The sequence below is a fragment of the Ailuropoda melanoleuca genome, chromosome 3 (genome assembly GCF_002007445.2).
Source record: "Ailuropoda melanoleuca isolate Jingjing chromosome 3, ASM200744v2, whole genome shotgun sequence".
Taxonomy (NCBI): domain Eukaryota; kingdom Metazoa; phylum Chordata; class Mammalia; order Carnivora; family Ursidae; genus Ailuropoda; species Ailuropoda melanoleuca.
The window spans coordinates 73,266,096-73,289,442 of NC_048220.1; the positions used below are offsets into that span (position 1 = coordinate 73,266,096).

A 23,347-nucleotide genomic window follows, 5' to 3' on the forward strand; every position below is an offset into this window, starting at 1 on the left:
GCCTGGTGGCAAAAGTGCCAAGGCAACATAGTCCATGGGGCTTATTCTATTAAACAGGGTGATAAAACAGAGTGATAAAATGAATGATAGATCTAGAAGGACAAAGAGAGGATATCCAGCACTGTTCATTTTTTGTGGGTTTTTTTGGTACCTTAGCATCCATTTTCACCTTTGTCCAGATGAAAAACATCATCTCCAACGTAAGAAATTCACAAGAAGCTATCACCAAAACATCATCCTGGGGTAATGTCAATCTGGTTATTCTCCCACCTAAAACCAACACTGAATTGTTGGTCATCACCGGTGGTCTTCATATAATGGGGAGAGGAAAACAACAGTAGGACAATTAAAAAGCTCTACAGTTCTTCCTTCTATAGCTGGTCAGAAAGTCTGAATTGACAAACATCGCTTCCTTTCCTATCATCCAGGTTGTGTTCTCTTTTCTTCCTTCCCTTGCCTCACCTAGTCTGGGATTTTATATAGCATCCGCAAGTCATCAGCTGTTTTATCTCTGTTTGGTTGCCATAGTTATTCTTTTAACAAGTACTATTGGGTGTGGGAGTATTAAGAGGCACCCAAGTAAATTCCCTCAGTCCAAAATATGTTTTCTGGGGACACTGTATAGAAACAAACCAATTTCCTCTGAATAACCAGGACCTATCATTTCGGCCAGTTCAGTGCCATCTTCTCTTGCTGTTGATTATTTAATATAAATAGATTTTAAAAATACATATATATGTACATATACATATATATGTATAATTAGGGTACAGTCTCAGCTTTGACTTTAAGGAATAATGACTGTGTTATCTGATGAAAGCTTTTATCCCTTGGGGACTAGGACTCAACAAGACCAAGGCAGAAAGCAAAAGCTCCATAAATGGATTTTTAGATACAGTAGGAAGAGGCACTAATCCTTTGCCACTCCCTAGCTCCTTACCTTACGTATTCTGGCTATAAAGAATCCAGCAAAACAGAGTGGTTTCTGCCTTATTTAACACATATACCATGCTATAAGAAAATTTTATTCTGCAAATTACAACACAATAGACACCATTCCAGCAAGTCAGTGGTTTCTGGGTTCAGGGTACAGAGTAAGACATACAGGTGAATTTTATGAGCAGGACTTTGTTACTATACTTCTTTTGCTGCAAATAAGTTTCTTAGTCAGAAGTGATGTTGTACAGAATATAATAATGATGAATAAGGCATTCTGTAAGTCAAACAATGTTGAGTGTTGGTAGAGGCATGGAGGGCAGTGAAAAGAAATTCATATCTAGAATATATACTTAAGTCAGGAGGATACTTTGCAACTAGTAGAGATATATTTTAACTGCCTTTGGGTATATTGGTTGCCCTGGGGAAAGCTTACATATCAGAAGCTCTCAGAACTGGCCCCTGTAGTTAGTAAATCAAGCAATCTGCAGGGTGGGTAGCTAGACCAGTCTTGATGAAGGAAAGGCATGTTTTCAAATCCATGCTTATGTCATTATGACCACTCTTTACATGGTACAATTTCACAAGACACTGAACAACACTCCCTGTACAGCCCATCTTTTCTTCCTGATTGAGAACCTCTTCCACAAAGGATATCCTCAAGTGAGCATTAGGAAGTCGCAAAAATATCTTTACATTCATATACAAGGCAACAAAAACAAGCAGCAAACAAATCTGAGATACCTGCCTATATGGTTCCTTGCACTTTCCAAACCTACTTCTATCTACCATTTCATTTAATAAGAAATACTGCTCCACATGGCTAATTTTATGATTTGTTACAGTAGATAACACATACTTCATCATGGGGAATTCAGATCATAATCATGTTTATGTCTGACACAGCAACATCTAGTAACAAACCAGGAGTTTCTCTTCAAATGGAGAATACTTAAGCAGAAGAAATCACGGTCTTACTACAAAAACCTAAGGGTCCTCACAGTGATTTCCCTGTAAAGACTTGTCAGAGGCTTCCTACATCCTCCCTGTCTGCCAAAAATACTGCCTATACCTGCTGCAAGAACTTTATCTTGTTTCTGTTCCTACTCAATTCTGGCAATCTTAGGCATTACCTAATAAATACATTAGATTAATGTATACAAACGAGGTAAGTGAGGTCTCCCAAATCCCAAAAGATACACTAAGGGCTATGCAAGTGCAGAATGTGGAATGTGCAAAGTGGATACTACAACATGGCCTTGGCCAAACTGTTACAGTAGGCTCCTGATGTTTTTGTGGTTTTTCTCTAGCATGCGTATACTTTACTAAGGCTTCTAAAATACAATCAATCAATACATACATACATACACACATACTTCAACTAACCAAGTCCAATTAGCATAATACCATCAATATAAAGTCCAGCATAACATTCTGTAGGATAATAAGATGATCATGGTACCTCTAGACTAGAATTTCACAAATGTCAATTTGGGGCTAGATAATCCTTGTTGTGGCTAGATTGTCCTAGATAATCCTCTCCTCTAGGCCTTGTAGGATGTCTACCAGTGTCCCTGACCTCTACCCACTAGGTGCCAGTAGCACCCTCCAATCCAGTCATAACAATCAAAAATGTCTCCAGAAAGAGAAAACTCGCTACAGTTGAGAACCACTGCTCCAAACCATATTATACTAAAGAGCAAGACGATGTATGCAATACTGATATAAGAGAATGGTGGTACTTTTGTTCCTCCACAGAAGAGCACGTCATCTTGATTACTTTGCAATTGAAAAGTAAAACAAAACATGTGCCAGATCAACAGCTATATATTAGATATGTTGATTTGCTCCAGAAAAGGTACCAAATCTGGAAACATGGCTGTAATTAGTATTATGTATACTTTATGATTATACAGTAATAAAAAATAGTTACAATTTTGATTATATTTACAGTGATCTAAAGTCATTTTCCATGACTTTATCATGCATTTACACCAAATTCATTAAAGAAGTGAGAATGTAGTAGGACTCACCAACCCGATTATCTTTCAAATCTTGATGGCATCACTAAACTCCATAATCCTTTTAAGAAAACAGCATTACTTCTAGTTTACTATTTCATTCAGGGGTTTCTAATCATTTCTTCCTACAGTAATATCTCTCAATCCACAGGTCAGGTGACCAGTGTGGAGATTCTACCAGCTAGTATTTCTATACCCTTTCTATATCCTAAGATGAAGGAAAATTACAAGATGCGTAACTCACTATGATATAGAGCAGTTTGAGGTCAAGTCTATTTTGGACCTCTGAAAGTCCCTTTCTTACCAGTGGACCATGGCACTACTGCAGAACTCCAGAGATCAAGTAAGTTCAGAGTCATTATCTAATCACCTCCAATGAATAAGAATACTACCCTTCCCCCTCAACACTGGAGAAAAGGATTCAGGCTAGGTTTAGGAGAAGAGAGGCATCATATACTCCTGGTTTTGTTGTAAAGCTCTTCAAAGAGATCTAGCCTCCCCATCAATAATGAACTCTATATCTGTGAACTAGCTTAGGTCTGGGAATGGTAAAGGGCTGTGAAACTTTACAATATTGATTGAGATTGGGTTTCTGCCCATGAGACTTAGAATTTTCCCACTTAAACAGTCAATTCAGTCTCTGAAACTTATTCGCATAATGGAGTCAACCTTGCCTCTGAAAGTTAGCATAGCCACGGAGTTTCTATCTACCCAGGATCTGAATGGACAAATGAAGAATATCCAGTAAACTTATATCCTACGGGTCTTTTTGAATTTGCAAAAAACAAGGGTTACCACAAGAATACAAGATTCGGGGGGCCTGGGTGGCTCAGTCGGTTAACTGTCCGACTCTTGGTTTCAACTCAGGTCATGATCTTGGAATTATGGAATCAAGCCCCACATCAGGCTCAGTGCTCAGCACAGACTCTGCTGGGGATTCTCTCCCTCTCCCTTTGCCCCTCCCTCCCTCACTCTCTCTCTCTCAAATAAATAAATAAAATCTTTTTAAAAAAAGAATATAGGATCAATTAAATTTCATAGCAAAAAGCTCTGGGTGTTAACTCAATTTATTAAAATTTGACAGAGTAGATAACATTTTCTACTGAAAAATGATGAACAAATTATAACCCTTGCATTCCCCAAAAAGTCAGTCTGATGTAGTAATAGTAATTCATACTATAAAAATTAAAACCTGACAAATAAAAAATTTACATGCTCTAAGTATTGTAGTAATAAAAATAAACAATAAGAAATTAAGAATAAATGCCAAAAAATGAATTGGAAATGTCATGAAAAGAATGAATTAATATGAAAAAGAATGGATAAAAATCATAGATTACGGACAGTAATAAATGAAATTTAAATGCTACATCAGGACTACAGAATATATTTCAGTTTGAAGTAACCAGAATTCTGTCACAAAAATTGCATCCTAGAAAATGTCATATTTAGCAAAAACAAAAGGACCCAATATTTTATATTTTATACTTAGTTATTATGACCACTTCTTAATACCAGTGAGTCTATCTTAAAAACTCAGACAAAAGGTAAAATACTTTTTATTACAGCAATTAATTGCTCTTATAAAACTGAAATTGGAAACGACCAGATTGGTAACAAAATGGAGATATTAGGAAATACAATCCACGAAAAGAAAACGGCATGGCTACAGATAATTTTTCAAGAAAGAAATGTTTTTCACATTAGTCCCAGGGACCCCATGAACAATTTAGTATTACCCAAGATCCTCAGAATTATTTCAATAAAGAAGTCCTGTAAGTTTGTTTGTTCATTAACTTTCTGAAACAGTTCCTTCTTCCCTTCTGCCCTCTTTCATGTGGTGGGCTCTTCTGTGCATTATAGAGTGTCCCTCTATTCAACAAATATCTACTATCTACCCTATGCCAGATAATATGCTAAACAATGGTGCAAGCTTGTGCTGAAACTTTTTTAAGTAACATATTTTAGTATCCTACAGAGCTTTATGAGTCATTGCCTTTCTGACCTTTTCCAATAACCCAAATAACTGACAGTAATGACATTGTGGGTGGTCGGTGGATCTGTGCCAAGTATTCCCTTGGCCAAGGATGGAATGAAAGGGAACAGGATGATTAGACTTTAGAGCTGGAAGAGACAACTGCTTCTCAACCAAATCCTATAAAAGCTAAAATTCAGAAGCCCTCTGTGAGCAACAAAAGTGAATTAAAACAGACCGTGGCATGGATAAAAACAAGGCTCTGGCCACCTTCATTGTTAATACCATTAAATGGATAAAGATGCCACCAAGCAAATACTTTTAATTGGAAAATACAGCTTGGAGAAAAGGGAGAAAAGTACCTAAGGGTAGGACTCTTCCATTAGTCCGATACGCTCAGTTAAGTACAGAGAGAGGCATTAGATTAAGAAACAATAAGACATAAAACAAAACTATCAGTATGGTTATTGGCACACATATCTGAATCAATTAGATAACAAACTGGTTTTTGAAACAGCTGCACAACCAAATGAACCACCAGCCTCTTCTCAGAGAGATTATGACTGAATGAGTATGAAAATAACCCTTAGTTCCCAAATTTCTACAGGTAAGTAACAGGCTGATACAGATTCTAACCATCCAAGGAGTATATTCTCCATTTGCCCTCTCAACAGAGAACACTGAGCCCCTCCCAAGAAGCAGGTTTACTCAAGCAAAACCTTCCCAGTGGGATTTCAAGATTTCTCTGAACTAGTAGTAGTGACTGCTATGTATTTTCCCCTTTCCAACCAGTATGATTATTGTGACAAATACATTTCTTATGTGTTTGGAGTATTACAGGAAAAAAAAAAAAAGAGAATGCTAGTGTTAACGGAAATATAAAGAGTCAAGATTCAAAATGTATCACGGACAAAAATGGAAAGCTATAACATTTAAAAAAAATAGAAACTCTTTAGGATCTAGGACTAGGTAAAGAATTCTTAGACTTCACAATAAAAATATAATCCACAAAAGGAAAAACTGATAAATTGAACTTCATTAAAATTAAAAACTTTTGCTCTTATGAAAAACCCTATTAAAAGTATGAAAAGATAAGCTATACATTGGATGAAAATATTTGTAAATCACCTACCTGACAAAGATCTAGGACTCAGAACACATTAGCAATTTCAAAATTCAACCGTAAAAATTAAACAATCCAGTTAGAAAATGGGCAAAATACATGAACAAACATTACAGGAAGGGTAGAGATGGCAAATGAGCACAAGCAAAGATGCTCACCATCATAGACCATTAGGAAAATGCAAGTTAAAGCCACAGTGAGATTTCATTGCAACCTATCAGAATGGCTAAAATAAAAAATATGACAGCACCAAGTGACAGCAAGGACTGGATCACTCTTACTTTGCAGGTGGGCTATAAAATGGTACAATCCCTCTGGAAAATAGTTTAACAGTTCTCAAAAAAATAAACATAAAACTGTCACATGACCCAGCTGTTTTACTCCTGGGCATCTCTCCTACAGAAATGAGAATTATGTTCACACAAAAATCTGTACAAATGTTTATAACTATCTGTAACAGCCAAAAAAACAGATCAGCTCCGATGTCCTTTAGGAGGGGAATGGTTAAACAAACCACCCATGAAATATTCATACCATGAACTACTTAGTAATTAGCAATAAAAAGGAATGAACAATTGATAACCACCACTGAGTTTTTAGAGAATTATCCTGAGTGAAAAAAGCCAATTCCGAAATGTTAAATAGTGTATAATTACCAAAATATAGTAACATTTTTAAACATAACAATGGTAGCATGAGGTATTTTACAATAGAACTTTTTAAATATGAATATTCAACTTTATGAGAATGGTTAAAATTTAAATGGAATGTTAGGTAAGAATAAGAATGCTCAAAGTTTGCAAACCATATAAAATATTATATTAACTGTGTAAGAAATGGGCACACTAAAAACATTAAGTCCCAAAGTTGTTTTCCTTGAGAAAAAACAATGAATTGGTTTTTTTCTCTTCCTATTTCTTAGTATTGTCAAAATTGTCTGCAATGATTCACAGAACGTCTCTAACCAGAAAAATGTATTAATAAAAACACAACGAAAGAGGGCCAAATAGGTTATCTATAAAATGAACACAAAATCATAAATAACTTGCAACTGTTTTAACATATAACAATGTCCAATATATATTCTTAAAGAAAAAGTGGATATCTAGAAATTCAAAATGTTGTTTCCTTTAAATGTACATTCGAATGATACGTGTAAAGCTGAGGTAAGATTATGAATATGTATGAATGTTAGTTAAGAGTGTGTGGATGTGAGTGTGCATTGAACATGTAATGACTACAGTGTAAATGTGTGTATTATACGTGACTATGAATACATGTATAAATGTATATATACATTAAGAAAGCTGAACAATATTAGCAGTGGGTAATCTAAGTTGTGTTATAAAAATTTATTTCCTTCCTTTTTTGTTCCATTTATTCCATTTTTTCCCTTTTATTCCATTTCTTTTTGGTTTTGGTTTTTTTTTAACTTTTGAATGGCTTGCAAAGGATGTATCATGTTTAAAATTAGATTTAAAATTAAAGATATTTAAACAGGCACTCTGACTATTTAAAAGGTAATATTTTAGTATACTATTTTGAGTGGATCCATTTAAACTGAGCTACACCAAACAAATTTATCTTCTTATCTCCTAAGAATATAATCCTGGAAACATAGCTAATTAAAACCCTCTCTAATATATTATTTTGGAAGTGTTCAGCCAGACTTTGGAGATACATCAATATCAAGTGACACCTACCAAAGAAAAAAAATATGTACAATTTTGAAAGATCTTTAGTTGTTCATATGATTTTGTAACTACCATTGCCCATAACTAAGCAAACCAAGAAAGGCAATTTTTTTGTTTCCTTCTTTTGAGAGAGAGAGGAGACAACAAGCAGGGGGACCTTCAGAAGGAGAGGGAGAAGCAGGCTCCCCGCTGAGCAGAGAGCCCAATGCGGGGCTCAATCCCAGGACTCTGGGATCATGACCTGAGCCAAAAGCAGACACTTAACCAACTAAGCCACCCAGGCGCCCCCAAGAAAGGTAGTTCTTTACATTAGTATAGCTGTTACTTAATTATCATGAACATCTTTATTATTCATTGCTACTATTTAATGAGCACTTACCATGCACCAGGCCTTGCCTTATCACTGTAAGTGTATAGTCTCCTATGAGGTAGGGGCTATTATCGTCATCATAATTTATAGTAAACCTTATCCAGGGCCACAGAACTCTATTACACAGTGTCTGAATTTAAATTCAGTTTTGTCTGACCCTAATATCCCTGCTATATTGCTGCATACCTTCACTCAATGTAATGTGCTAATAGTATTAAAATAAAGGGAAAAAATACATTAAAACACACAGTGGCTCACTGTGCATGTTTTAAGAACAGTGACTTAGAAAATAGAATTTCCTCATTTCTTTCTTGCCACAAACCACATTTTTACCAACCTTTCTGAGGAAGCGACAAAAGCATTGCTTAATTTTTACCTCCCATACACTGTACACAGTAAGACACAACTATGCCTATGGTCAACTTGAATGCCTTATCAGAGCATTTCCTTTTATTTTATACATGAAAACAGATAAGGGTAATCACTACTAAGAGTCTATCAAGAAATAATCCTGCCATCTTAGCATCATCTTAGAAGGATGGTAGCTACTCGGGGATATCAACAGTTTAGCAAGTAATTAAGACAAAAACCAAAAGTAGAATATCAAAGCATTGTGTTACTATTTCTGAATATGGTTCTCATTTTAGCTTCCTTTTTCGCATTGCAAATTTTTCAGATCCCAAATCTTACCCATAAAGATCATCTATGCTTTGCCTCTAACACAATTCCTCCCAATTCAGTGGCCAAGAAAAAAAAAACAAAACCAAAAACGCCCCATTACTCTTTAGTTCAAGTTTACGGTAAATGTGAACAGGGCATCCCAAACCGCCTCTATCTGACATTACTGCCTTCTGTGGAAGGGAAGTCATTAGACTCCTAATATGCCTCCAATAAGGTTCCATTCATTCGTTAATATATCTGACAACCCAACAAACCTTTCTTGAACACATACTATCCATCACATGCTGTTCTAACGCTGGCCATAATGAACATTCTAAATTCAACAAGGGCTTTCAAAATGACATAAGACAGCATAGAACAGGTATTCCCAAGGCCTGTTCACCAAAACTCTTATCTGGGGGGAAAAAACATAGAGTGAGCAGTAGAAGCAGAGTAAAGGGGACAAGCAGTGGAGTCCTCTGGTACATATCACATCCTCTAATTAAAGACTCAAAACTGCATTAACTTTTACAGGGATGCAACAGAGACACCCCTTAACTTTGATTTTCCCAAACTCATTAAACCATGGAACATATTTTTAAGATATTCTTAATATCTTCAGAAACTGTGTGTGCAGATCATACTCTGGGACATGCTGGGACATTATATTCTTTTGCTCAAGGGCATGCATTTTTACATCTCTATCTATCTACAAATTATAGCTGTAAGCAGAAATGAGCTTGTGCTAACAACTCATTGACATATGCTTTCCTACTTAATTTTCTCTCTTCGTTTCCTCTATTTCAGAAGCTTGGTCATTTGAATTTCAACAAAACTGGCTACATTAAAGTATCTAGTATTTCACGACAGTTGTGAAACTTCCATTTTAAAGGAATTTATAAAGCAATAATCCTGAAATGAAAAGAAACCTCTGTGCCCACAGCTGAAACTGCACAAAATAATTAAGCACCAAACTGGACATATGTTTCCCTAAATGGACTGATAAGATAACCTGGGTAGTTTTAAAAAATATCAATTCCTGAGTCCTACTCCAGACTTGCTGAATCAGGATCCCCAAGAGGCAATAAGTGACTTTAGCAAGCATCCAGGGTAACTCATATAATCTAGGAAGTTTGGGAAAGACTGAAGTGCCTTGGATATTACAAATTGTGCTAGTTTCATCTGGAGCACTGACTACCCCTGAAAGTTAGTTCTAGCTCTTTTACTGTATATGCTGAATTTAAAAATCTTTTGAATCATTTGTTTTATTACATCATTACATCTTCTAAGATATCATCTTTCCTTTTTATTCAATTAAACTGAAATACAAGAAAAATAAAACTGATTCTTTATAAGGAAGAAGGAATATCAAGAAAGAAGAACACTCAGAGGCCCAGCGAAATTAAAGGTATACTGTATTAAATTAGCGATTGTGAAGCTGTAAGATCCTTGGCCCTATGCCTTCTTCAATCTAGACAAGTATTCCGTATTTAAAAAATCCTTTATGAATACGTGATAAAAGACAAAACAGTAACTAAAACTAAATCACACATTGAGTCCCACGCTAATCATTTTCCTAGTTCAACATTTTGAATAGTCACTTTGCATAACTAATGTCTTTTGGTACAGAATTCTTCCTGAAATAGCAATCTAAAACATTAGAAATACAGTGCTGAAGTAAATGTTAAATGTTGAGAGCTACCTTTTCCTGAGAAAGGAATGGAAAAGAGAAACATGAAAATAATACGACTTAAGAAAATTATCCAGTAAAGAAAAAGAGCTTCCTTGATTTAGTAATTACTTATCCATAATTCCTAAGTATTTACTAATGATCCCCCTCCCAAAGTCTCAAAGAGACAAAAAGATTATTTTCCTTAACACCATTAAATTAACACTCATCTAGAAGGAATTAAAAAGCGCTTGAAGGAAAACAAAATGCTTTGTGGTAAAGATTTACTTATTATGTTTTTACAATATTTGAAAGTTATATTAAAATATGTTATAACAAGTTAAAATATATCAAAAGTGAATGTCAAGTATTACTTGAAAATATTTTATGACACTCTTCTATTCTCAGGCTAATGTATATAAAAATTAGTCCTAAGAAGAATTTCTCTCAATTTTAATTCTTCCCCTTTTTTGTATCCAATAACAACCAAAACTTCCCTTTGATAAATATCTCCAAAGTTAGATAATTGCCATTAACCCTTAGGTCTTCATAAAGGTTTCCCTTAAAAAAATACTTTCTCAAACCTACTTTAATTTTTACAGAATAGAAAATTCAAGCTGTTTTCAACACACTTTTCTACCTTTTGCTAACTCTTGACCTCCTTTTGTGTTTTTCTAACACCTGTGGAAATTATACATGCATATCATATTTCACATTTTGTTTTCCTCTAATTACCAACTATATTACATTAATTTAATCTCCTCTTTTAGAGATGATCTCATCCAAACTGAGCCCTGACTTTTCTCAAGTTCAAAAAATAACAACAAAAAAGCACACAAAGGAAAATGCTAATTCTCTCAATGCCATTTTCAAATTAAATTATATGTATAATTTCGATTAATAAAATGATTTCACAGTGTGAGTCTCTTCAGGTTATTTATATTACCTAACAAGATTACCTATATTACCTAATTACGCCCTTGTTTCTAATTTTTTACAGAGAGTTTTAAACTCTTGTTTCTCTTCCCGCTGATCTCCTGTTTTCTTGTATACTCTCCTTAGACTTGGACAAATTCTTAAGATTTCTGGACTGTATAGTCCAAAATTTGCAAAAGTGGACTGACTTACTTGAACAGATAAGTTATTATGTTTTCAAGAAAGAAGAGATCATTATACCTGGCTATTTGAAATTGGGGAAAAATGGTTTAAATTCATAAAAATAATTATGCAATATGTAAACACCAAAAAAGTAAATAAATTCATAAAAATATTGAAACTTTTCAATATAGCTAACCTATGAGAAATAAACAAAAAATTTAAAAACATTAAACAAAGCATAAAAACTAGTATTAGTTCTAGCTGTTATTGACCTCTCTACGAAATCACTATGACGTCACCTTACCTCTTGTCCTAAGGTTCTACACTGTAAAAGAAAGAATTTATGATTTCTAACATACCTTCTGCTTCTAAATGCCTGGGGCCCTTTCCTTTAGATATGTAATGTGGTTTCAGTCCTGAGTTTTGTGTCTGTTATATCGTAAACACCTACACATACACACAAACATACCACAAAGGCACATTCCTATTAAAGAAAATTTTCAGGAGAAAAAAATGCAAAAATTTAAAATAGCAACTAGGCATTTTCATATATTGACTGTGAGAGAGTAACCGGTACAACCCTTCCTAAAAGTCAGTGTGGCATTATCTATCAAAAATTAGAATGAGGAAGCCCTTCAAACCCAATATGAGCACTTCTACGAACGAAGACTAAAGAGTAACTTGCACACTTATATAAACATGTATGTTCAAAGATACATATTACAACACTGGATAGATTTGTCATATTCAGTTCACACTAATTCCAAACCTGATTTCTTGATTTCCATTCCTAATGCTATTCTACATTCTAGTGAATGGCCCCAGTTGGTCAAGTATCAAGGAGTCATTATTCATTCCTCTTTCATAATCAATCTACCCCAGAGTCCTATATCTTTTTCCTTGAAAATACATTGAGAATCAGTCATTCCTTTAGATCTCTACTGATACCAATGCAGTCCAGCCACCTTTATCTCTCACCTGAATTCTAGTAAAAAACTCCTAGGTGATTTTCTCCCATTTACTCTTGAGAGTCCTCAGAACAACAGAAGCCAAAATGATCATATCAGAACATAAGGTCATGCACTTCCCTTTGGAAAACTTTCTCTGGGGCACTTGGATGGCTCAGTCAGTGAAGCATCTGCCTTCTCCCCGGGTCATGATTTTGGGGTCCTGGGATCAAGCCTGGCATAGTCGGGCTGCCTGCTCAGTTGGAGTCTGTTTCTCCCTCTACCTCTGCCCACCCTCCACCCTCGCTTGTGTGCTTCCTGTTCTCTCTTTAATAAATAAAATCTTAAAAAAAAAAAAGGAAAATTTCCTCATGACTTCGCATTACACTTAAAAGAAAATCTAAATGCCTCATGTTGGCATCTATCTGTCTCTCCAAGTTCATCTCATCATGAACTTGCTTTGATCATGCTGGCCAAAGTGACAATTCCTAAAACCTACCAACCTCTTTGCCCCTCCAAGGTCATTTATCATGTTCTTCCCCAGCCTGAAAAGTATCTTTCAAAGCTGGCTCCTCATTATTCAGTTATTGTCACAACAGCCTTCTTTTGCTCACATATTCTATTTCTTCCCTTCACACACTCACTTTAATCTTCAATTATTTTATTTGTTTATCAATTTTGTATTTCTTCCCACTACTACATAAAATCCTATGGCATGAAACTGTTTTCACTGCTATTATCGCAGCACCATGTACTGTCCATATCAATATTCATTGTATGAATGACAAAATATAAGGGCAACCTGAGTTTTTGTTTCCATTTGCCAATGATAAGCTATTATTTAAATTATGAGTCTAATTTAGGCTAAAAACCTCACACATCAGCCAAGTCCTCTATCTAATTTACTTCACCTAAAATAATAAAAAAATATCAATAAGACACATCAAAAAGAACTTGGCGAAAACGTACATAGTGCACCATAATGTGACCTGGTTTTAGCAATCTTCTTGGCTTCATCTCTGACCCCCACCCACACACACACACCTTAATTTGTCACCATTTCCCCTTGGAAATTATAACCTGTTCAGATTAGCTGCAATTCAAAGAGTGTCTGGCAAGAGACGAAGTTAAGAAGACTGCTAAAGGGGCACCTGGGTGGCACAGCGGTTCAGCGTCTGCCTTCAGCTCAGGGCGTGATCCCGGTTATGGGATCGAGCCCCACATCAGGCTCCTCCGCTGTGAGCCTGCTTCTTCCTCTCCTACTCCCCTTGCTTGTGTTCCCTCTCTCGCTGGCTGTCTCTATCTCTGTTAAATAAATAAATAAAATCTTTAAAAAAAAAAAAAACAACTTTAAAAAAAAAAAAGACTGCTAAAGAGAAATCAGGCTTTGGTACTGGAACAGGTGTTATGTTTTAGTTTAGAGAGTCGGAGATTTTATCAAAGCTCGTATACTTTAAAAACAAGCAGGGCATCTGATCAACTGGAAGACTAAGGAATTTGATTTAGTACAAAGATAACCACATAAATGCTATAAATACAATATTTTTGCTATCACAGAATCAGTATCATGTTTCTTGTGTGACAGACTGAAGTTTAGATTTTACCTTACCGTTAAGATTTCACCTTACCGTTAAGATTTCAAAAGTATCATACTAAAGCCTAGTGTGCCTTGTACCTAAAACTACGTCCAGTGAAATTATGTGACATTGGCCTTACAGAATCTTGTCCAATCTTAGATAATATACTAGAATCTATATAAATGATCTTTCCACTGATAACATACTTTCCTTATCTTATTTATTCCAAACGCTACCACACTTTAAAAACACCCTCTATTGGTCCTATATGCTTGCATATTCTATTTTTATTTCCAAAATGAAGACTGCTTACCTAATATGTATACTCCTAAAACCATGCAGCATAATTGCTAAAAAAATTATTGTTAAATTGTTAAAAATATTTTCCTATTTGTTGTCATTCTATAATTTGGAAGTTGGTCTTAGGAATATTAACACTTTAATATTAATTTTCAATATTAAAACTCACAAATGTAACAACCTTAACATTTTAAAAATAATGCCTATATTGCAGCAGGCCCCAATTCTCCTTTCTTCTTACCCTAAGCCATTTCTTCACTTACCTAACTCCTGAAAGTTAATTTTATAGCCCTCTGTTTCTCAATATCTACTATTAAAAGTCCCAGGAAAGACAATAAAAATGTTGAAGTCTTCATTAGCACATCCCTCTGGCTCTAACATAATTGTTTTTCCATTGGAAATTATTATTTGGGAGGGGAAAAAAGTAGAAATACAGTCAAATTTCCTTTTGAGCCTTTGAATAATATACTTTTTAAACTAACCAGAGCAACAAGTTAGATAAATCATGAAGTCCTGAGTCTCTAAACTGCAGTTGCAAGTACAGCTAGCTTCTGTTCTTAGGAAAGGCTCTAGTTCTCCTATAAATTCCATCTCTCTTTAGCTCAAGAATCAGGAATCCACATGTCCAGGGAGCAGAGCTGTAAGTACAGCAAATAAAATCACAAAGCGGGGGAAGGGGAGGCTTGGGTGGCTCAGTCAGTTAAGTGCCTGCCTTCTGCTCAGGCTCAGGGCCTTATGCTCCCTGCATTGCGCTCCCTGCTCAGCGGGGAGTCTGCCTCTCCCTCGGACTCTCCCTTCTCTCCTCTGGAGAGCTCTCTCTCTCACTCTCTTTCTTTCAAATAAATAAATAATACATTAAAACACACACACACACAAAAGGGAAAACTATAGATCTTTGAACCCCAATGAGGTTACAAATGCAAAAGAAAATTGATCATAGCTTTTTGAGGAGGACTGTGTGTAATCTGGGAAATGAGTATCAGAGGATTAATAACATGTATAACTACTGAAGCAATGAATAATGCTATCTCTGTAATCTACTTCACACAATTCACGTTAAAACAAAGCAGTAAACTGTGGAGGACACTAAGTCCTTACCCTATTTACCTTGTACAAGTGAGTTGCAATATAGAATTAAAGGCCTTGTTTTATAGTACTTCTTAAACTAAAACAAACAAAAAACAGAAACTTACCTTCAAAAAAGGACCCCACTTGGTATTTTCCACTAAAAAATTTTGGCATTGAAAAAACAAGGGCTCCCAGTCCTATCATAAAGGATGCAAATGCAAGCCATCTTGGTTTGTGTCCTCTTTCACCAAAGAATGACACAAATAAAGACAACAAACAGAATGAGATATCGTAGCTTGATGATATCAGGCCCGTCAGAGAACTCTTCATTTCATAGCGCTTCTCAATAGTGGAAATGCTAATATTTACGAGGCCATTTACTACAATACCTAAAAGAGAGAAAAGAAAATGTATGTGCATGATTTTTATTCACTTCACCACATGGATTATGATTTTTAACACAACGTCTAAAGTTTGGTTGTCACTGAAGTTTGACTGTTCATTTACTTCGCTACTTTTTTAATGTACCAATTTTAAAAGTCTCAAAGTTTAAAAGCTAGCAACTCAAACACGCTTCCTTAAAAATCAGTTTGCTTTTAAATGGTACACTTGCGAATTTTCAGGTGTTAAATAAAATCGATGCTTACCACTTACTAAACTGTAGCTAACTTCATTTTTCTCTATACGGCAAATAAAAAATCAGACTGATAAATTCTTATGAAGCCAGTTCAGAGAGAGACTCCCAAGAGTAGCATACTCTCAAGGGCCTCACTCAGAAGAGTACAAAAAGTACAGGTGACTCCAGAGGTCATTAAAGTAATGCCCAATTGCTTCCAGGTTGTTCAACTATTAAACACATTTATATATAACTAGAAATCCTTGACTTAGTTTATGAAAAGTGAAATTGGGCTCTCAAACCTCTTATCCTCTAACACTTTTACAGACATGAAAGTTATAATTTAAAAGGTCTTACAGCAAAAATAAACACACACTAAAGGTCATTTCAACTACTGGCATTCTAAATCATCTGCAAAGTAAACAAAAAAATATACACTTCATCTGTTTATAAAACTATGAAGGAAGAATATAAGGTAAACAAGGAAAAGTTGGAAATCTAATTGTGACTGACTTAACAAAAATGTTTTGTCCAGATACAGATTAAATTTACAGGAGTTTAAACATTAGCATAAATTGAAAATAAAAAGCATCTGCTCACATTACAGTTTTAAACGAGTTACCCCCTTTACTTACGAGGATACCATGAATTGTTTTCATTCATTAATTAACAGAGTATACACAAGCCATGATTTCTACAACCTCTTTAAATTTTGCTTTATCAAGGCCGTAACTGAAAATATATTTCAAGAAAATAGATATAACAAGTTTTAAAAGTCCTAACATGATTTTACTTTTATGCCAGTTTACTAAGTCAAAAGCCAATTTACAATTCTTAAAATTTAAAGGTAAATATCTAATGTATCTAGGAATGACATGCTTATGAGATAAATTCATCTGAGAATATGAAAATTTCCCCATCCAAAAATCAACTCCCTCCCCTGAAAAAAAATCAACTTCCCACCACACTTGCCATACTGATTAAAAGTCAGTCATGAGGGGGCGCCTGGGTGGCACAGCGGTTAAGCGTCTGCCTTCAGCTCAGGGCGTGATCCCGGCGTTATGGGATCGAAGCCCCACATCAGGCTCCTCCACTATGAGCCTGCTTCTTCCTCCCACTCCCCCTGCTTGTGTTCCCTCTCTCACTGGTTGTCTCTATCTCTGTCAAATAAATAAAATCTTTAAAAAAAAAAAAAAGTCAGTCATGAAAACTCATAATCTTTATGGTAAAACTTCTCTGAGAAAGTAATTTATAAACCCTTGTGGAGGGATAGCACTTTAAGCCTATGAATAGCACTCTGAATTCTATGCTACAGAAGTTCTAAGAACTCTGCTGTAAAAAAGGCAATTTCATGAAATATTGCATACTATATGTCTCTATTGTACATACATAAAAACAGGAGGCACATTAAGAGGTTAAGTGCTAAGAGGAACCCTGTTATCTTTGACAAATTCTGGGTTAAGTAAACTGACTGACAAGTTTTAGGTTTTGGTTTTTCCTGAACACTTCTTAATATACCATGGAAATGAACCTCCCAAGGATGATGTCTGAGAAAAGCAATAATTCAAATTTAAATGGTAATAATGCAAATTTAAACTGAAACAAGAATTTATTGGGTCACCTTCACCTAGGATTATGCTTCCTAAATTGGGTACCTCTACGTAGATAGGCTAAACCTGACGCGTCTTTCTAGGAGTGCCAATAATATTTGCTAATAATTTAAAACAATACTTTACATTAGACATACATGTTCTGGAATACAGAAATCTCAGAATATGTTTTAAGATAAAAAAAGGAATTTTAATTGTGTCCAACTTCTCTGAAGTTTGCATTCCTCTGGCACTGAAATGTTTGATCACTGATTTTGGACAACTAAGACCAAGACATTGAGAGAAGGGGAACTTGGGTGGGGAGAAGAAAGGTGGAAACGGAAACAACTTTTTAGCACAAAACAACCTTTGGCAGAAGAGCTGCAGCTGACCTACAATCACTGCTTACTCACTGAACACCTAGTATGTGCAAAAGCCAGGGACACTGAACTCCTTTCAGACAGGGGAGCAGGAATAAGAAGAGAAAGAATCTATTTAGATTTACTCTTCTGTTAATCTTTTAAAAAGAGCAATTTCCAACTCCCCCCTTTCTCAAAAAAACTTCTTGGATTATACTTCTTCCAATCAGCCCTGGATGGTCTCTTTACAAAATACTTTGAAACTAAGGCTCAAGTGACCAAAAAATATCTACATACCATCAAATTCTAACTAACGTTCCGCATTTCCTTCAGGATGCTCCACCTTAATGCCATTTCTCCTCAATGTGTTTATCACCTTAGTGTAACTTCCCGTTTCTTTCACCCCCTGCATTAGGCAACACAGCAACAGCTTTTACCTTCTCCATGCTTTCTTTCCTGCGAGCCATTCCTCCTCTACTCTACCACTCACTCCTCCAAACCAGATTTAGACTGCAAACTCCTAAGGGTGTAAATGTGGACTTTATCAGTAACTCCTAAGAGACCCTAAAAGAGATCCTGGAACAAAACAGATCCTGCACAACTCCTCTGCGTTTCAAAAGCCTCACCCTTCAACAACGCCTCGAGCCTTTGCTAACATTCACTGGGCTCCACCTGGGCGGACACTCAACTTAAACTAAATATACTCACAAAACGTGAATGCTGCTACTCAACCGATTCCACAAGTTTCTCCTTTGAGAACTACCCCACCCTCACCTGCAAATTAATCCTTCCCTTCCAGAAACAATGTAAAAAAAAAAAAAAATCCTTTAGTAAGAGGTTTAGCAAAATATATGGTTCGGTAGCATAGAATGGATACCGCCAGTGTAAACTGATCCCACAGGAAGGTTCCAGTAATTTCCACCTTCCTTTAAGGAATCGGCTAAACTGAGGTAGAACACAAAAGGAAAAAAAAAAAAAAAGCTCATATGGCAAGTTTTAAAAGTTGCTGCAAAGGAAAAGCTAAAATGGGGATGCCTGAGCCTGCCTACGTCTGTGGGAGCGCTTGGAAGTCCCCAGGCCCGGGCTGCCTCGCCCAGCGCGTCGACCACGCTGGCTCGGCGCGCACCTGCCCTCTCCTCCCCGCCGGCTCCGCGCACCCCTCCTCGCCCTCGCTGGGCCACTGCCCTCCCGAGCGGGCGCTGGCCATTACCTTGCACGAGGGCCAGGAGGCAGTAGTAAAACAGAAAGCCCTGGGGCGTGTTGCAGCGCTGGAGACTCTGCGGTTGTAAGTTCCCACACCCGCAGGGTCCCTCCTCAAACTCGGGCGGCGGCTCTGGAACGGACAGTTCTTGGGAGACCGTGGGATCCGCCGAAGGCCGGGGTGCCTCCGGGGACTTCTGGGGCTCCTGAGGCTCCCGTGGCTGCGCATGCTGTGTCTGGGTATTGATGGACAAGTCAGAGGCCTCGACGTGAGAGGGCACTGCAAACAAACGGTGCGGGGTCTCTGGGCTGGAGGCGACGAAAGCCGGGTTCTCGATTCCTTGGTCGCCCTTCATGGTCAGGATGAGTTCTCCCAACTCCAGCGCGTTCCGCGGCAGAAAAACCCGGTTCCCGTCTGGCTCCTCCCCCTCGCAGGTGGCAGCGCCCCCGTGCGGGAGGACTTCCCGCCTCCGTGCCGTCGCTCGTGCAGTGCTTAGCCGCGGCGCCGCGCCGCCGCCGTCGCGCAGCCGCCGGGACCCTCCTCCCCGAGCTCGCCGCCGCTAAGAGCGCGGAGCGCGGACGCCGAGCCGGCTGGCTGTGTGACTGGGGCTCAGCCGCGCCTCACCTGTCGCCGCAGGGGCCAACTGGAATGCGGGGCGCGGGCGTGAGGCCTGGAGGCGCCGGGTCACCCGGCGAAGCCCCTCAGCCCGCCGCGCTGCTTACCAGAGCCCAGAGAATGGGAGTCTGGGGGCCGAAAAGCTCCCTCTGGGTGCTGACAAGAAAGCCGTAAACACAGTCGCATCAGGAGATCATTCCAGAAAATATTCTGCCGGTTTTCTTCGTCTGCTGCCTACCAAACCGGACGAGGTCTGGGCTGCCAAGAATCAAGCAGCCACAAATACAATACTTTGGATTTTGAGCATCACGGTGAGATTTTTACCTGTCATCCTCCCTAGAAACAGAAATCCCCACCGGCCTCCTGTCCGTTACCACGGCCATTAAAACGTGACAACATAACCACCTGTTTGGTTTGACAACCCCGAAACTGAAGAGACAGAAATTAGAAATCTTTAAAAGACTATATACGATATTCTTTCTGCTGTATATTGCAAACCTAAGATCAGCAATGCTGATATTCATGTAATAATTTCTACCTGTGGAATAAATTTAAAAACACACACTTTGAAGAACCGAACAACATTATGCAATAGTTACAATTCATTCATTCTTTCATTCGTTCATCAAAAAATGGTGGACAGGAAAGGCCTCACTGAGTTTGAGCAAAGACCTGAAGGAGGTAAGGGAGGGAGTCTCCTGTGCAGAATAGAATGGCTGGGGTGAATGAAATGGTTGGAGAACAGTAGGAGTTGAAGGCAGGTGAAGGGGTGCAAATGGGGTAGGGAAGAAGTGATTGGGGCTAACGCTTGGAGGCCATTATAAAGTCTTTGGCTTCCATTGTGAGTGAAATAGGAAGGTTTGGAACCAAGGAGTGACATGATCATGACACGATTAGGTTTTCAAAGGATCCATTCTTTTCGCCTTCTGAAGATTCACTAATGCATACTAAAATAATATATTTTAAATGAAGACATTTTTAAAACTATCAACATCTCAAGATGTTTATCTTTCCCTAAAGTAAATGTGTATTGCGAAAAGGAACATAATATAAATCACATATATTTTCTTTTTGGTGTGTAATCAAGGCTATATACACAAAGCTGTTATATTTCATAAGACTTGAGAGTATTAAGGAATCTACTTCCTCAAAGCTAATTATTGACTATAAAAAAAACTTCAAAACAATGTGTCTAGACTACCTTTAGCAAAGTTAATAGACGTCTCAGATGTCTAGATACTATACCTGCTAAATTATATTGTTTTCAATACACTAGTACTATTATTCATTTATAAGGGTCCTTTCATTAAAAGATCACTAAAAATTAATCATGTTCTGGAGAGAGTTTCCAAGTTTTGCTGTCTTCATTTAACACCTGGCTGATTGCCTGTCCAAGAAGCTGCTTCTAGACTCAGTTGCTAATGCCTCCTGAATAGCAGTGATTTGGTAGTATACAATGATCACATCCAAGCATAGACTTTATCCTAGAGAAGAGAATATGGTGATGGAAAATTTACCCCTCATCCTAAAACAAGATGTGTTTATTTCTTCTAAGTATAGTCACTAACCTCATTTAAAATGGTCTAGAAGAATGTTTTCAAATACTGTTACTTCTTGAGATAAACTAGAAGTCAGGAGCAAATACACCGTGCATGACACATGATAGCTACTATTTCGTGAAAATTTTGTTTCAATTATATCCGCTTTATTTACTGAGCTGAGTGATTGAGATCAAAAACATGTATATTTTACTTTGAACAGGCGTACACCCTGTTCCTTGTTCCCTGACAGTCTAGACTGGCCAGGAACATAGGGAAAGAGTAGAAGTAGGAACTATCATTTTTAAAAATTTCTTCTATATATTCCATTATTATTACTAGAGCAGTAGCAATTATTATCTACATTTTACAAATTAAAGAATCTATATTCTAGAGAGGATTAGTAACTCTCCTAAAGCCAGATTGCTAATAAATGGCCTGACATTTAGGACTTGAACTCAAAGTTGTCTCTGTCAGATATCCTCCCTGAACCTTGCATTTTCTCTCTTTGAGTTGCTACAGCCTATCACAGTCCGTTAAAATTTTTGCTAGCAATTCTAAAAGATCAACAGTCATGTGATCTGATGTTGATAAGGTTTGGAAGACTAATTCTGCTCTGAAATGCAGATATTCAGATTTTGCAGATATACAAATTAGGCTTGATATGGAATCCCCCTAGGCCTTCTATTGTAAAAAGTTTCCACAGAAATGGATTTAGAGTGACGTCTAAAGGTGTAAATGTACATATGATCACCATTTTGTCTAAGAAATATGAAGTAATTTAAACAACCAGCAAATTTTGCTTTGATGAAATATGATTAAACACAGTCATGGCTTAAAACTCTTTTGCACAAGCTTTGAATTAACAAATTCAAATTATACTATTAAAATCAAAGTAGCATAATCATCATGCACTTAAATCCGTACTGTGTAAGAAGAAATCTCCACTCTTGCAATGCTAGAGAGTAGAACTTTTTTTAAAGATTAGTGGAAGTGTTGTTGCTTCATCTTAAATACATCTTGCTCTTACTGAAAGTGTTATCAACACCACTTTCCTGTTCCCTTACATCCTTTGTGCTGCAATGATGGAAGGAAGGGGGTTCAGCTTTGCAACAAAGACAACAAAACAAAGCAAAACAAAAAAATTTTGATAGATTTTTTTTCTCTTATAATTCTGTGGAAAGTTGTCATTTTTCAATTCTTTGGTCAACGTAGGATAAATCTAGTGAGCATAGTCAAAATACACCATGTTAAATTTCAGAAGGCAATTAATAAATTGCTATTCTTTTAATGGATTTCATTTGCGGTATTTTTAAAGGGTAGAGAATGGTATAAAGAATACTATCCAAATTTTATGGTAGACCTCCAACAATGTACACAGGAGTAGATGTCCCTGCTTCTGGATCATTCTCTGGAATGTGCAGTATGTCTTTCCCTTCAGGAATTGGATGAACCAAGATGAAGTGGCTAATAACAGAAGTTATCAAGATTATCCCACTAACTCCCTTCACTCTGATTCCATGCTTAAAAGAAATCATACCATTATATGTTGGCCTTCCATGTAGATATACCTATAGGATGGAAATACACGCCTATCTTGAGTACTTTATCATTTTTCTTTGTGTGCTTTTAATAGTTTATTAGTTCCCTTCCAGTTGCATATTGGATGTAAATCCTTTAGTAATATAATACTATGACACAGAATATTAAAATTACAGGATCTTGAGAGAGCCTGAATACGAATATGGTCAAGTGCAGGTGTTGTGGTAATTAAAAATCCCACTATTAAGGATTTATTAATACCACTGAATCTTATATTCATTAAATAAAAGCAACAGCACAATCTAAGTGATCTTCTTAGTAGTCTTCATTTATCTTTTCTATTTTAAATGCTCTACAAAATGTATAATTAAAAATAAATTATATCTAAGAAAAAATGTAATGTTGAACTAGATCATTTTTAATACTTTTTTATTGCAGTTGCACAGAAA

At 36.8% G+C, this 23,347-nt stretch overlaps 1 protein-coding gene across 1 annotated transcript in view; it reads right to left on the reverse strand.

The window, feature by feature from the left end:
* SLCO4C1 (solute carrier organic anion transporter family member 4C1) overlaps positions 1 to 19,678 on the reverse strand; it is a 60,180-nt gene extending 40,502 nt beyond the window's left edge. The window contains exons 1-2 of the mRNA XM_011234462.3: positions 19,213 to 19,678; positions 15,564 to 15,827 (exon numbers count right to left, since the gene is read on the reverse strand). Coding sequence (XP_011232764.2) covers positions 15,564 to 15,827; positions 19,213 to 19,558 — 610 coding nt within the window. The 5' untranslated portion in view covers positions 19,559 to 19,678. The remainder of the gene's footprint in view (positions 1 to 15,563; positions 15,828 to 19,212) is intronic.
* Positions 19,679 to 23,347: the final 3,669 nt, after the last annotated feature.